The sequence below is a fragment of the Carassius carassius genome, chromosome 37, assembly GCF_963082965.1.
Source record: "Carassius carassius chromosome 37, fCarCar2.1, whole genome shotgun sequence".
Lineage (NCBI taxonomy): Eukaryota > Metazoa > Chordata > Actinopteri > Cypriniformes > Cyprinidae > Carassius > Carassius carassius.
In genome coordinates, this window is record NC_081791.1 from 16,623,148 (window position 1) to 16,639,961 (window position 16,814).

General features: G+C 36.7%; 1 protein-coding gene across 12 annotated transcripts in view; it reads left to right on the top strand.

Annotated features, from left to right (window-relative positions):
* Positions 1–16,814, top strand: part of agrn (agrin) — a 282,960-nt gene that overhangs the window by 149,794 nt on the left and 116,352 nt on the right. For all 12 annotated transcript variants that reach the window (XM_059527826.1, XM_059527817.1, XM_059527821.1 and 9 more), the window contains one exon: positions 5,909–6,124. In XM_059527826.1, the coding sequence (XP_059383809.1) occupies positions 5,909–6,124 (216 nt within the window). The remainder of the gene's footprint in view (positions 1–5,908; positions 6,125–16,814) is intronic.

Sequence of the window (16,814 nt, forward strand, 5' to 3'; positions counted from 1 at the left end):
GCACAAATGTCAGTGCATGACAAAACTTCTCCAGGCCCCAAAAATACCCTTAGACCTCAGAGGGTTAGACTAGCTTCAGGTTGGTTCAGGAGACCAACTATAGCAGCTTAAACTAGCTTTGTGCAGGCTAAGATAGCTTGACTGTGTTAGGAGAACAATTAGGCTAGACAATCTTTGAACAAGCTGTAAGAGCAGTTAGACTAGTTTCCACCAGAAAACAGTCTGAGGAGTTTAGATTGTGGAAAACTTAAGTCCTTAGTTCCAAACTTGCACATGTACTCTTATACAGTGAATATCTACTGAAACTCCAGTCAAATAACTGCTGTTAATAACTGCAGTGCAGAGTAGTTGCTAACTTTATCAGACAGTAAACACTGAGAAATCTGTATAGGAAGCCTCTGGGATTTACATACAACCTGTTATACTGAAGGCTGCTTATTCTACTAGACACCAATCACTCGCTCCCTCAGTCTGTTTTCGTTATTGTAGAGCAAAACTGATGCTGTGTTTGCCTTACCGTGAGTCAGTGGTCAAAGTCTCCAAAGTCTTTCTCCATTACTCACGCACAGAGCAGAGGTGTATAACACATACCCCTGGTAGTCTAGTTATAAATGAGATTTTTAGAATAATTTCTCAGAAAATGGATGTCTCCCTGGAGATGAGCGTGTCCTCACTGACAAAAACAGGCCATTATTCCTCAATAATTTATTTAGGAACCCAATAATGTGTTTTAATATGCATTTTAGTATCACCTTTTGTCTTATGTACCTCCACTGGACCATCATTTAGCATTATTGTTAATATTATTAAAGTGAAATGATTACAGTGACTCAGTTTTAAACTAAAGGCAACCAATAATGAATCCTTCCTCTCAAAATAAAGCACTTTAACAAAACACAAAACTGACATTTAATGCAATGAGCAAGAGACATTTGTATTTTATAGAACTACAGGCTATATATATATATAAAGCCTGTAGAGTGTGTGTGTGTGTGTGTGTGTGTGTGTGTCTGTGTATGTATATATAGATTCACTATGCAGTTTCTAATTTAAGTTTATTCATAAACAGTCCTATCCGGAAAGCACAAATATACTGTATCTGAAGCCTTAAGCTTCCGTTCGCACAATTTAACGCACATCTATATGTGCGAATGGGGCCCATTGTAAAACCAGCAACGTCTTTTCCCCATTGATTCTAGGGCTGTTGTCATGGCAACATGTTCCAGCGCTCATGGCTGTGGCACCACATGGCTGGAAAATGAGCGTGAAGCTCAAAACGCCTAGGCTGACATCATGGTATAAATGTGCAGCCACAGGAAGACTCTGCTCTCACTTCTGCATAACACAGGTTGCGAAAGACATGAGTACCTAATGCATATATAATGAGCAATTTGTGCTGAAGGACTAGCAGGTTTTCACTTCACAGAATGCATAATTGCCACAATTTCTGCAAATCAGTAGTAGAGATGCATCAGTTATTAAATTCTGCCTGTTAATGATAAACCAATATTTATTTTTATAGCTAATAACTGATAAATTGGTGATAGTAAAAATCTATACTGTTTTGTCTAAATAATATAAAATAAAACTCTAAAAAATCTAGAATCAATCAATGCTACAAGTGAAATTAGACATTACAATATTATGATATGTAGTATGACAAATAGATTCTAATTAAAAAAAAAAAAATACTGGGATTGTGGGGAAATGTGAGTCACTGTGAGTCAACACTGACTTCTTATTTGTGGCTGTTAATATCTACTCGATTAAAAGTGTTTGCATCTAAAGTCTCTAATTGCTTAAATTACATTTCTGTAAATTAATTTGATGGAAATACTATTTTGTCAGCTCATATAGTGATCAGAAAGATGGAAATTGTTTTCCAACAACTTTTCTAACTTTTTTCTTCATTTTCAGGATTATTTGATGAATAAAACGTTAAAAAGAACACCATTTATTTAAAATAGAAATATTTTTTTACAATGTGCACTATCATTCAAAAGTTTTCAAATTTGTACCCAAAAGTGAGCAAAACCTGACAAAATTGCCAAAAAAATCACTATTTGGGGACGTCCTCATTTGTAAAGCTGATATAAAAATAGAGTTTTTTTTTTTTTTTTTTTAATTGTAAAAATGCTGAACATTTTCTGTGAGGGGTAGTGTTAGGGCTGGGTTTAGATTAACAAGTGTATAACTATCTGTATATGAAAACAATAGAAGTCTGTAATTTCCCCATTTAGATAGCTAAGTAAACGTGTGTGACACGGTAATCTAAATGTAAAAATGGGCAGAAATTAGCATAAACTTATTTTCAGTACACTGGTGTATAGTGAATATACACAAAGGATTTACATTAAAGATTTTTTTTTACTTTCTTATTGTGTTATTTTTGGTTAGGCTAACAATCTGGATGGAGCATCTGTGTAGATTTTGGCTGCTTGTTCAGTGTGCTACACACATAAAAGAGTACTTAATATGAGTTTCAACAAAGGCGCAGGTGTTGCAGCGCGAATCAAACACTTGACGTGAAGTCATGCGGAATGTGAAATTATTAAATAATTGATAAACTAGACATATGGATGAAAATTTGTGTGGTTCTCCGTGTCTCACTGGAGAATCGCATGCTGTGGAAAAGCTTTACTCTCAGTGATGGAATGGACTTCAAATTCGCTCCCCCTTTCAAAATGCGTTAAGTAGTAGATGTTTCACTTGTATATGCATTATTAAAACAAGAATATGCATCGCTTCAACACTCAGCACCTGTCACGCTCACAGTCTTTATTTAGTATGGTTGTGTGCTGCAGTGTAGTGTGTTTCTCTAGGGCTCAGAGTCACAGACCGTTCAGTCGCTGACCCTAGATCCAGGTGGTCTACTCTATTATTACATTATAGGTTTAAACGCATGCTTTCTCTGTGCAATGCACACAGTCCACAGCCATTAATACAGGGATTGTGGGGAAATGTGAGTCACTGTGAGTCAACACTGACTTCTTATTTGTGGCTGTTAATATCTACTCGATTAAAAGTGTTTGCATCTAAAGTCTCTAATTGCTTTAATTAAAGTTCTGTAAATTAATTAATTTGATGGAAATACTATTATGTGGGCTCACATAATAATCAGAAAGATGGGAATCGTTTTGCAAAATGATTTTAGAGGTGTCATATTGGTGTATGTTATGTTTTTTTTAATATAACACTAGCATAATTGTTTTCAGCCAATAGAAAATATTTTACTATCGCAATTTAAAATAACATTTTCTATTTTAATATACTTTAAAATTTAATTTATTCCTGTGATGCAGTGCTGTCTTCATTGTCACATGATTATTCAGAAGTCATTCTAATATGCTGATTTATTATCAGTGTTGGAAACGGTTGAGCTGCTTATTTTATTTATTAATTTGGATATTTTTTTCAGGATTCTTTGATGAATAAAGAATTTTTCCTTTTTTAAAAAAGAAAATAATACTTTTCTTTAGCAAGGATGTTATAGTAAAGACTTAAATTGTTAGAAAATATTTGTTTTGAACAGCAGTGCATATATACACTACATAGTATGGATTTTTAATGTTGGCAGTTATCAGACATAACATTAAAACATATCTGTACTGACCAGTATTTTAATATTACAACATTCCTAAAGTACAGTATATATTCCTATAAGTATATATTATTCATAAATTTCTTTAAGGCAAGCTATTTAATTCTCCGGCTGTCCATTCAAGGTTAATTGGTTTACAATAATTATAATTATTTGATTACAACATTATTACTTAGGGAACAAAGTTACATGACGATTGAGAAAACAAACTGTCTTATTATCTGCTCTTTCTTTTTTTTTTTTTCTGGATTTCTTCTGAACGTTAATTTATACAGTGTAAGATAATAGGAATAACACCAGCCTCTTTAATTAGTCTCTAGATACGAGACTGATGAGTGCGCCTCCAGGAAGTGCCGTCCTTTGCAGCCTTGTCCCAGCGAGATCCGCAGGCTTTCACGAAGTCTCTATGACTGTGTCCTCAAGTTGTTGGTTTTGACCTGATTTACTCAGAATCAACAAAGGGCCGGGCCGCCACAGCGCTAAGATGAATCTCAAACAGGCACATAGGTGACAAGCACTGTATAAGGAGACAACAGTGGGCAGGTGTGCATGTCGGATTGACAGCGGAGTTTAGATGCAACTCTCCTAACACCTCAAGCTCATGTGTGCATGCTCACGTTCCACATGTGTGATTCTGTGTAGGGAGCTGGACACTGAAAAAAAATAAAAATAAAAATAAAAAAGCCCATTTTGTTTACCTGGTGGCTGTCAATCAGTTTGTTGCAGCTCCATAGTGGACTCTGCCTGGGGGAATTATGGAAGTTTGTGTTTTGATGGCAGTTGTGAGACAGGAAAGCAATAGAACGAAACCGTCTCAGAGGAGTTAACACAGATGCTCACCTGTGAGTATCAGAAACGAAGGAAAGTTGTGTGTGTGTGTTTTATGTGTTTGTGTGTTCTTGTATTAAGTAAAGTCAGTGATCAGGAACAGCTAGACAGATCCTGGAGCATTTCGAGTGGTCATGCCACCCTGTCTGGACCTGTTCTGGTAGTCCGTGATAAGGAAAAGTGAACGTGCAAGACAAGTGTGTGTGTGTGTGTGTGTGTGTGTGTGTGTGTGTGTGTGTGTGTTTTAAAGATCACTCATCAAAGACCAGGTCTTCTCAGCATAGACTTGTGCTTGCTTTGATTTTGAATAAGAAAATAACTGTAATGCTGTACATCTCCTTAGATCACAAAATTGAAAACTCTTTAATATACTGGAAATCAATTATTCACACACACACATACATGTCTATATATACATGTATATGCCGTATATTACTGGCTGCATGAGAGTTTCAAAAACTGAGGGAGTGATGGCAAATTTGTCATCCTCCTCTCTTCTAACCAATGTAATCAATCTCTCAATATTTTTTCTTCTTTTGGAAAGTCTATTTTGGATTTTTGTGGATTGGGGCAAATGGAATGGCAAAATTATATTTGTAGTCATATCAGTTTACCACTATAGAGGTTTAGCCGACTACTGTATGATGACTTCCAGTTCTGAGAACCCCAGAAATTTTGAAAATGGTCTCTGAACAAGGACTAGTGCTTCAAAATGTACATATAAGCACAATGAGAGTATTATAAATGTGGTCCATATACAACTCATGCTCTATATATAGTCATTTGAAATAACATAATAGTGTGAAGAAACAGACTGAAACTTCAAAAACAAGATCAGTCTGATTTGTGATTGAATCATTCAAACTGGTTTTGTGAAAAGGAACAGATTCATTGAAAAGTTTTGACTCAAAAGAATGATTTGTTTACTAATTGGACATCGAAGCTTCTCTCATGGACTCTCATTAATGTTCCAAGGAAAACTAGAGAGGAGGTCAATACTTTCAGTGAATAATGAGTCAAATTCTAATCTGTTTATATGGCTTCAGAAGACTTGAGTGGTATGGACCACTTTAATCATGCTTTTGTGTCCTTTTTGAAGCTTGAAAGCTTACATTCTGTGTTCCACAAAAGAATGTCATGCAGGTATAGAATGTTAAATTATGTCAATTTGCGTTTTTTTAACGGACTGTCTAAAACCAGGTCCTCCTAGCAGAGTGCTTGTGTTGAGACAGTGCCCTCATTGATTTTGAAAAAGAAAGCATCGATAATAATGTTGTACGCCTCTTCAGACAGGAGCTCTAAAGGTCATGTGTTAACAAAAAGAGTTTTTAAACTGAGTGATGGTTTGCATGAGCTGTTTTACAAGGGTCTTTTGTTCCACCCTCATCTGACTGTAGTCTTCTAGAACTCTTGTCTTGTGCTCTTGTCACATGATTGTGGCTTTCTAAAATTGATTCTTATGTCTGTGTCTCTTTATAGGTTGCAGAGGAAAGCTGTGTGGATTTGGAGCGCTGTGTGAGAGAGACCCGACTGACCCCTCCAAAGGAGAGTGTGTTTGTAAGAAGATTGTATGCATGTCTGTGGTGGCGCCTGTGTGCGGATCGGACTCCTCTACCTATTCCAATGAGTGTGAGCTGGAGAAGGCCCAGTGCAATACACAGAGACGCATCAAGGTGATGCGCAAAGGCCCCTGTGGTGAGTCTAGTCACATGCAAAAACCATCTGTACTTGTGAGGACCTCTTGACTGTCAATCTTAAATTAAAGGCAAAATCATCATCCTTATGTCATTTCAAACTCTCTTTTTCACTGTGGAACACAAAAGAGTTTACTAGAAAAATATTTGGTTGCTCTTACAGTGCATTTAAATAGTGAAACCAATTGTCTTACACCAGAAAGGTTTTTTTTATTTTTTTTTTATTTTTTTTGTATGCCAGGAACTCCAAAATATGATGAGAACAGCCTTCGTCATATGTAAAGGCAGCCATACATTTTTATGCATAAATATTATATAGTGTGTAAAAAAATATTGTAAGCATGATATTATTAAGACAACGTGTTCTTTGTAACATTTATAATTCAATCAAAAATAATTTAGCACATTATTTTTGTCAGGGAATGTGCTAAAGCAAAAGGTAAAATATTAATTAGTAAAAAAACAAACAAACAATCAAACAAATAATAATACATTAGTCTTTTTTTCGGGATAAAAACATTTCCAATTCAATTTAAATTAAAATATTTAAAACATAAATATTCAACCTGAATAAAAAAAAAAATACTGTGAACTGCATGAAAAGTTCTATTTATTTATTTATTTATTTATTTACTTATTTATTGAGAACTTAGAACATATTTTTGTAATTTATTATTTATTAGCTGGCTCTTTTTAAGTTTTAGTTAGACTAACTAGGAGCATCCTCAAAAGTTGCATTTACTACATGACAGGGTCAAGTGAGATATTATATTAACACCCTTCCACTTTCAAATTCAAGCTTTTTTGATGCATGCCAAAAACAATAATTATCTCAATTTTATGACAGGTTTCCATATTCATGAATCCCCACATGGATAGATGGTCTGTGGAGTTGAGAATATGAATTTTATGTTTTCTACACTGTTCATCATGTTTATTCCAATCAGTTTCATTCCACGAATGATAACTAATATGTGAAATGTGGCTCGTCATTAAGCGAGGCTCTGTGGCAGTGGGCCTGGCCATCCTGAGCCGTAATTACATGATTCGGTAGAACATGTCGTACAAAGCCTTCAAAGAGCTCTAATTAGCCACCTCACATGCTGTCTAGAAGGAAATGATCAGTCTTGAGGAATGAAAGCTCCAGCCTACCAGTGAACTCCAGCCTCCATTGAGAAGCACATTAAAGATCACACTGTCCTGGCGTGTTAATGCAGTTGAAGTTCGGCACCATGCTAATCGGCACTGGCTCCGCAGCAGGGCTTTAATGGGCAGTAGCCTCCCTGCTATTGCGCTAATGAAATTGACAGTGTGGCTATCAGGGGTCATATCTCTCTGCCGCTCAAATGGGATCAGTGTCCATAGATAACCGACGGTTCATTGTTTCTCCTGGGCAGAGAGGTTGAGATGGGACATGAGAGTCAGGTTAGCAGCCATATTTTGCCAAGTTCTACTCCGGTGGTATCCAAAATTAACCCTTGGCCTTTTTGGGGGGTAATAAATATGCCATATGTTTAGATTACATAAAGTGATGGCCAAAATTATTAGAACATTAGTATTTTCACCAGCTAAAAAATGTTTTTTAGTTATTTCTATCTTCTATCTACCTTCTATCAGTTTACAATTCCAAACATTAATTTTGCCATTGGAAATATAAACTGATATTTCCTACTGACAAACTACTGCAAAAGATAGAAATAACTGACTTATGCTGGGAAAAATACTAGTGTTCTAATAATTTTGGCCACCACTTTAATAGTAAATCTTATTCTAAATATTTTATAACAGTAAGTTTAATGTTTTTGAAAAGTCTATATGCTCACCAAAGCTGCATTTATTTAATCAAAAGTACAGTAAAATTCTCCTGCCAGTTAAAATACCTGGTTTCTATTGTAATGCATTTTAAAATGTAATTGATTCCTGTAGTGGCAAAATAGTTTTTTTTTTTTTTTTTTTTACTCCTGTTTACAGTCTCACACGATCCTGCTTAAGAAAAAATTCTTATAATCAGTGTCAGTGTTGAAAATGGCTATGCTGATTAATAATTATTTGGAAACTGAATCAAAAATGACCAAAAGAAAAATGTGTATAGCTGGTTAGATTTTGTTCAGTTTGCACTGCATTGGCAGAGGTGGCAAAGGGTTAATTCGCACCCCAGGCATGGGGTAAGAGGTGATACAGAAAAAGAAATACAGAGAGGTGCCCTGTTTCTAAAGATGAGCAGGGGAGCGTGGGTGCTTTGATAATATCGAACTCCGGTGGGTAAACAGAGTCTCCAGCTGTTTGTGTGAGTGAGTCAGTCAGTCATTCAGAGAGCCAGCGAGCGGAGGAAAGAAGTGGAGTGTGTGTGAAGCTCATTTCAGGCGGGCCGTATGCTGGAACTCGTCTGGATTGGCAGTGGAGCAGCGGAGCATTGGGCCAGAGCAATTGATCAATGAAAGGATTGATCATATGTGTGCAGAGCACGTCTGGAATTACTGTGATTGCCAGGAGCGATCTCTTTTCTCACTCTGTCTTTTTTTTACCCATTAACGTCTCTTCATCTCCAGCCTGACTCGGCTGATGAAAACCGCTTTTGAGAACCCACAGCACGGAGGAGGTAAAATCTGTGCATCAAATATTCACTCCCTAAACCAGGCCTACAACTTAAACTAACCGCAGAGGCTGAAACTGTCGGCTCCTGTTGTCTAAATGAGGTTATTCTGCTGTACAGAAGAGCGGGGGAGGAAAAGCATTAACCTCAGGGTATCATGGGAAGCTGCTTAATGGAGGAATCAATATGTTTGTCCCGTTATTGACGGCTGAAACTGTGTTCCTTCACTTGGGAAGTATGGCTCACTTCTCTCAGATCCTTTACCTGCTATAACTCCAGGTGTTGATACTGTTGGACACATGTGGGCTGTTTTACTCCCTCGGTTGCTTCTCACGCTCTCACGTCATGGCGTGCTACATGTATGTTTGACTGTCCTTTTTATAATGTCAGAACTGACGTTCATCCAAGCACGTAACAGTTGCAGCAGCAGCCATGAGACACTATTGATTTATGATCTTTCAGCAAACACATCTTAGTCAATATTAAAGCAACTCTCTGAGTGTACCCCGAGGCAAAGTAGCACAGAGATATACTGTTTGAACCCGTCATAGTAGTGATCCATCTCAGCAGAAAAGGACAGAATGTTTTCAAAGAAATGATTGATAAATAATGCTTGGATGTATATGTGTGTGTGTGTGTTTGTGTATGTATGTAGATAGATAGATAGATAGATAGATAGATAGATAGATAGATAGATAGATAGATGGATAGATGGATAGATAGATAGATAGATAGATAGATAGATAGATAGATAGATAGATAGACAGACAGACAGACAGACAGATAGATAGATAGATAGATAGATAGATAGATAGATAGATAGATAGATAGATAGATAGATAGATAGATAGATAGATAGATGGATGGATAGATAGATAGATAGATAGATAGATAGATAGATAGATAGATAGATAGATAGATAGATAGATAGATAGATAGATTCATGCTGCGCATGCACATGCATTCTTTTTAGCGCTGCCTTGCAATTTCATCAATAAAATTAAGAGCTGAATTATCTTTCTCAACAAGGAGCTGGTAACATCATTGTTTCTAAAGCAATTAAAGCCACAGATTCACGGTTAATAGAGAAACACTGCAAAATGGTGGTAGTTTATACACACACAGCCTCTCTCTCTCTCTCTCTCTCTCTCTCTCTCTCTCTCTCTCATAAATGAACACTTGATAAATGACACTTTTCTGATAATAGAATATTGGATATCGCTAAATTGCAAGCTAACCGGTGTTTTCAGAAAGCAAGCACGTTTATCCACAGTGGAGAGCATGCGTGCACATGGTTGCCAGGTTGTCAAAAACAAGTAACACACTTAGCAGATATTTCCATATTGTGGAAGTGGGAAGCTCTGTTTTGAGGATTGTGTCTCTTTATATTTGGCAACCCCAGACTGCGACCAGATTAAACCTTGTTGTAGCATATGCTATTGCCTATATTATGCTCTATTCATTATCACACTTGCCCTTTTCTACTCCATTTTAAGGTTGCCGCACTAGTGTCACAGAAAGTGTCATCATAGTGTCACCTTTCAACAAATCTTTCATATATATTTCATATATTTAATAATTTATTCTGAAATTATTTATTGAAGCTTGATGCTAAAAGGTGTGGTTTATTGTGAGTGTTGCTTTAAAAGTTTCTAGGGTTTTCTGTTAGGAAATAGAGCTAATGTTTGCTTTTTGTTTTCAAGGCAAAAATTAAAGTTAGATTATTTAAAAATATGTTAGTACTCCTCTCTTCAACACGTGACTTGATTTTAAGTATGAAGTTTATACTGATTTGCAGTAGCTGCTCCTGACCGTATATTTAGGTGGGGCAGATTCTGGGTTGTTGCGCTAATTTTTCATATATTAGCGCAACAACCCAGAATCTGCCCCACCTAAATATACGGTCAGGAGCAGCTACTGCAAATCAGTATAAACTTCATACTTAAAATCAAGTCACGTGTTGAAGAGAGGAGTACTAACATATTTTTAAATATGTAAACATTTTACATGTGTAACATTACTTTGTGCCTGTCACACATGTAAAATGCAGTATAATGAATGAATTAATATAGTATTTATCACCTCCAAATGTTGATTTAGAATATTACAAGTTGTGGATCAATTCGGGTGAGGAAAGATGATCATATTCTCAGAATAAACTAAACAAACACAACAGAACCATATAGAGGCTATTCATGTGAGCACATTTAAGAAGGATTTAAGGTATAGCCTATTTTGTTAATTTGATCCACTACTCCACATAGAACAAAACAGATATGTATTCAACTATCTACTGACCTGATGCAGACACAAAGCTGAATCAGATTGATATTGTCTTGATGGAGCAAGATTCACTACGGTAACGTGAAAATAAGCGGGGAAGTCTCAAATCTGCCCTAATGACTATCAATTAGAACGCGCTGCAGTCACCCTTTTCACCAAAGATTTACGTTGCAAAATTGTGAGGCGCTGTTGAGCTAGGGAAGTGTCAAGCACCATCTGCCCCACTTAGTATCATGTATACTTGCCTGCTAAAGCTATGTGCGGGATTTTAATATATACTGCTTACTTTACGACTTTTTAAATTTTTTTATATTTAAATATTTGTTGCAGAATGCTGAACACATAAAAAATTTATTATTGATTAGGCTTATATAGAGGTCTATGTTTTGGATGAACATTTTGGTGGGGCTCTGCCATAGATGAGCCACACCTGCTGATTTGTTAATGGTTTAGGTGTGCGTAAATGCTGTTTTCTCTCCCGTATTAGAGACGTGGTGTGAAAACTAACATACAGTGTGGCTGATTGTTCCCCGTGATGGATCGTTATTCAGGCACAGCTCGGGTCCTGGTGACACCTCCACGGCCACTGAGCTCGGCAGCCGCCGCCGATGGCACATAGCCAGCCCTGCCTCTTGCAAATTGGTTTTTTGCTCGCCCTGTTCCACCCCTACGTCGGCTCCCGTGCTCGTGCATGGAGATGCTCACCACAACACATTCACCTGTCTCCGTGACAAGAGACTCAATTCACACTCATCAGCGGCTTCACGGCTTCCTTACTCCATCTGCAGAAAAAAACACGCTCTCGCTCCACAAGTCTAAATTTAGCTTGGGTTACGTCTACTACACAGTCTGGGCCTGTCCACCGGCAAACAATTATAGCAAGATCGACAGTCTTCTTCAATAATGGAGTTCACTAAATGAATTCTGAAAGCAGATACTCTGTGATCTTGCAACATCCATCATTTCTTCTGAAAACCTCATTCGTCTGAAAAGCAGTGTGATCTTCTCATTTGAAAAATGTTGCTAACATGATCCAGCATGCTTCTGGTAAATAGTATTAGGGGTCTATGTGGATCTCCACAGGGCAATAATACCTAAACATGCTCTGCAAATGTGATGCTTTGACCCGAAACAATTGCCGATTTTGCATTTTAATACAATTTGGTTTTAAATCATAAGTTGTTAATGTAGTTTCAAACCTCCATATTGGGTTCCATCAGGCTCAAATCTGGTATATCACATGCAGCTTGCTTTACTGTATACTGTACCAACACTTCCACACAGCTATTCTATATAGGCTCACACAAAAATACCCAGATGTCATCGAGAATATGATCAAGGCCATCACCAGAGCTTCATTTTGCTGCTTATCCCTTGGAGAATGAGTATACTTCTTATACAAATCTGTTTCTCTCGCTCTTCTCGTCTGTCTCTGTCTCTCTCTCTCTCTCTCTCTCTCTGCCGTCCTGCTCACTTCCGAAGGGGGAGGATGTAGCATTTGAGTGAGATTAGGCAGATTACAGCCGGACGGGCACTTTAAAAAGGCACATTTTCCACGCTCTTGCTTCTAATACCAGATGGGAGACGCTTTTTACAACTTATTCATGTATTCATGCATTTGACTGGCCTGAATAATGCATTGTTATTTTTAACCCCTACTACACTCGAGTGGAGTATTAAGTGCAACAATCAGGGACTTACCAACGGTTAGAACATTTCTACAACTTTCAAATTTCTGAGGACCCCCTGTCCAATTTTTGGACAATAATAATTGTATTTAAGCACTTTGTTTGCTGACCAAAGTGCACTGAATAAAAATGTAGGTGGCTGCATAAAAATGATGTCATCTAATTAATATTCATGAGCCAAGCTGATCATTGGAGTGGAAAAATCACAGCACTGCAGTAAAAATCCCATTGAATTTCTCTATAGAAAAACTTATTTCAGCAATAACAAAATTTGAATCTCTCCTGTGTATATATTTATCTAATTAGTAATAAACTTCAACTGTATAGCATTTTGTGCTTTGTAAGTCTATAAATAGATCTAATTCATAGATGTCTGATTCTACAAATTCAGTTATGTCGTTTACAGTGCTTCATGGGCTATGTAATTCATTGCCTCATAAAAGCCGTACACAGCCTTTGGCTTTTTCTCTGATTTTCAATTGTATTTTGCCTTCAAAAAGTTTGTAATGTTGTGATTCATCTCAGAGCTGGTTGGTTTGGTTAATTTTATTTTTTTTAATCCCTATGGAGAAAATAAATGGGAAAAATTCTGGAATCAAGTTTGCTGACGAAGTGAGTGATCGTTATTGCACTTATTTTAATTAAATAGAGTATATATTACACTGTATTTAATATGTCTGTACAGTATGTCTACGATGCGCCTTGATATTTGATGGCCGCAGTATGCTTCAGGACACATTCTGTGCTTTTGAAAGTTAATCATAAAGGCATCTTAAAGAAACAATCGCAGCTGATTGGGTTTGATTATATTTTACCTTTGAAAACAACGTTTGAATGCACTCCCATACTTAAATACATGCGCTCGCTGTGCCAGATAATGATTATTGACTGTTACATTCAGCTTCCTGTTTGTGTAGCACAGAGCCGCAACACACCAACGCCACAACCATTACCTTTCCCGTCGTCTTCATGATAATAAGCTGCTATTTGTCTTCTTTCTAAACCTTTCCTTTTTCTATTTTGCTCACAAGACATTCTCTTCCAAACGACTAGTACCTCTAAACAAGATGAGTTCATTTCGGCCCATAATTACATTTCCCTCCAACAATGTCCTTCTCTTCTGCGACCTTTCCTTGAATCACGTACACAGACCCACGCCACTTTACACACTTGCACATTCAAGCATGCATAAGTACAAAGCCATTCATTAATACCTAGCCTGTGTTCACTCTAGGCCCTTTGCATTAATCACTGAGGTGTCTGTCCGACCTCTCTCCAGTTAATGCAGGAGAGCGCAGCTCTTCCCATCAGCCAGCGGGGTTCTGGTGACAAGGAGATACTTCACATGACCCTCTCTAGAACTCTTTATTTGTCTTACAGTCTCCACGGAGCACACAGGTGCAGGAGAGGACAGCCACTTTGAGAGAGACTTCTTTTAAATACGCTTCTCATTTCTTCATGATGTTGTAGGGATCAAATAGTATTCGATCTCAGCTGTTTAATCGGTTGTTTATATAGTAAAACAAGTTGATCTATCTATTTTTCTATTAGAAAGTGTATTCTGAGTACATTTTGATTAATTTTAGATAATCTTACTCATAAAAAATACTTTCCATTCTTTGTTATCCACCTCAAGAAGTTTATTGGACATTATATTACACCAAAGTTTCCCAAATTGGGGTTCGAGAGGTGATGAAAAGCTAATAATTAAATCATAAAAATGTCTAATTAAACTGGTTGTTTCCCCGTTCCATTTCCTGTATAATTATAGTAACCTGATTAGTGGCTGGTTTGTGCAGTATCATAAAACTGGAATATTTTGTAAATGTATTTTCTAAGCAGTAGGATTTTTTTTTTAAAAAAGGATCATTTAAGAGAAAAAATGACTTAGTGTGAATCAATACATGAAGTGTAAATATGTAATCATGTAATCTGTAAAAAAAAGTTACTTTAATCTGGTTATGAGCAAGTATTAAATGTACTTAATTTTTTGGAAACTGATTACATTATCCAGATCACATGTAATCAGTTACTACCCAGCGAACAGGAAAGAGGAGAGGAAGAGATGATTTACGTACCAACCTAAAACAAGAATGGCGAGTTCAGATGGTACTTGTTTTAAATCAGCATTGTGGGAAAGTTTCGGGTTCTAGAGATGCACTGGTCAACCAGCTATAAATTGGAACTGGTTTTTAGTTTTGACTGATCTCTATTCCACAATTGCACACAAACTTCAATTCACACATTTCCCAAAATGTAATTTGTGTGGAATTCTTCATAAACTGTGACCCCAAAACCAAAGTGTTTACCGAACCTGACTCCTGTGTGCCGTAACACCCTTAGTATATTTATGAAAGTATATTTTCTGCATGTTTGCTGTTTTTGCTGTTGCTAGTATTATGGATTTTTTAAAATTACCTTTCATGCAGTGTAATGCAGCTCTAAGTGAATGAAAACGTCTTGTAAAGTTTTAAATCTGCACCGTGTATAAAGTTATTGTTTCTCAGAAGAAAGAGTCAACTGAATTATATAAAAGAGTCGTTTTTAAAACAAATCCCAAGCTGTTTCATGTTGACATCATCATGAAACATTAGCATATTGACCACCCAATTGTTGCACACACAGACCTGGGAAAACTTGGTCTGAATGAAAATGCTAATTCATTCTTTGCCACTAGGTGCCGCTTTTGGAGCAGTAAAATAGCAGTTTCCCCGGTAACGGCTGTACACAAAGCAGCACTGTGCTCACAAACGCTGCTTTGTCAGGCATTACAGGCATGATGGAATGAAAATGAAATCTACCAATTAGACCAATCACCACAGATTAGCGTCACGCAAAGTAGGGTTTGTAAAAATGAATCATTGCGCGGATCATTTGGGAGTTGTTGAGCAAGTAAGGAAAAGATAAATGCATATTATAAGACAATGAAAGTGGTTTTTTTTTGACCTCGCAAGCATGTCAAACTGTTTTTGAGGACTCCCAAAACCAAAATAGGAACCTTTCATAACCAATAATAGGGGCACTTTAATACTTTCTGGTTATCCACATGTTGTTGTATGGAGCTGCTAAACCACTTGAAAATCTAATTCCGTCTCTCCCGACAGACTGTATATTATCAACTTGCAGAACGCATGAATACCAGCTGATAAATGTGTGTGCGTGTTTGAAAGGGCTTGCTTGAAGGAAAAGAAAATGATTAGCGTCAGATGTGCTTGCTGATTGTACTCAAAATTTGTTTGAAAGAAAAAAAAGAAAACATTTTATTTATTTATTTATTTATTTATTTTAGAATATTGCTTTTAGCCAGAACAAACAATTCCATCTTTGTCATTATGTTTGAGAACTGCAGTAACAGAGCAGTGTGGGGAAAGATCATTATGGAAGCTGTATGTAGCCTACAAAACAAGGTTTCTTGCCCTTTTCCTTGCCCACTATCATTAAACTATGACCTCCTGAAAATCCCAAAGCAGTCGCTTTGAATCTGGTGACCTGTTTCTGTTGGAGTGCAGTGCCTGCTTGAGCCTTGCTATTGTTAATTAGTTTTGCTTGCTGAAGTAGGTATCGCTATTAGACCACTACTGCTTCTACTTGGGAATTTTCACATACCCTTAACATTAAGTATTAAACTTCAAAATGTATCTCGACCCACATTGTTTGTGCTAAGGAAATTAATTTTAAATTATACCTTCAATGTTGCAACCTTGCGAGGTGTGCTGCTAGTTCTGTAAGCAGCCAGACTTATGATTTTCACCTGGCAGATGGAACAACAGGCAAAAAAATACCTTAGACTTGAACTGTTGGAGAAACCAAAGCTGTTTTTAAAGATCAGAAAATTAAAGAGACTGGGAGCGTGCTCTTTTGACCTGGCAATACCTAACAACCAGTGCTAGAGAAATTTGTACATGTAATCTGATTTCATGTAATCTGGATCCTGTAATCCGCAGAGTCCAAAAATTAAGTACTTGTAATTACATTGTGTCACATTTTAAAGAGCACATAAACAGATCAAAGTTTTTGTTAGTTTTTTTTTTAGTTTACATTATTACATGTTATTTACACAATTGAAGTAAATTCTTAATAATGTATTGATTCACCCTAATTCTTTTTTCTCTCAAATTTTCCTTTCT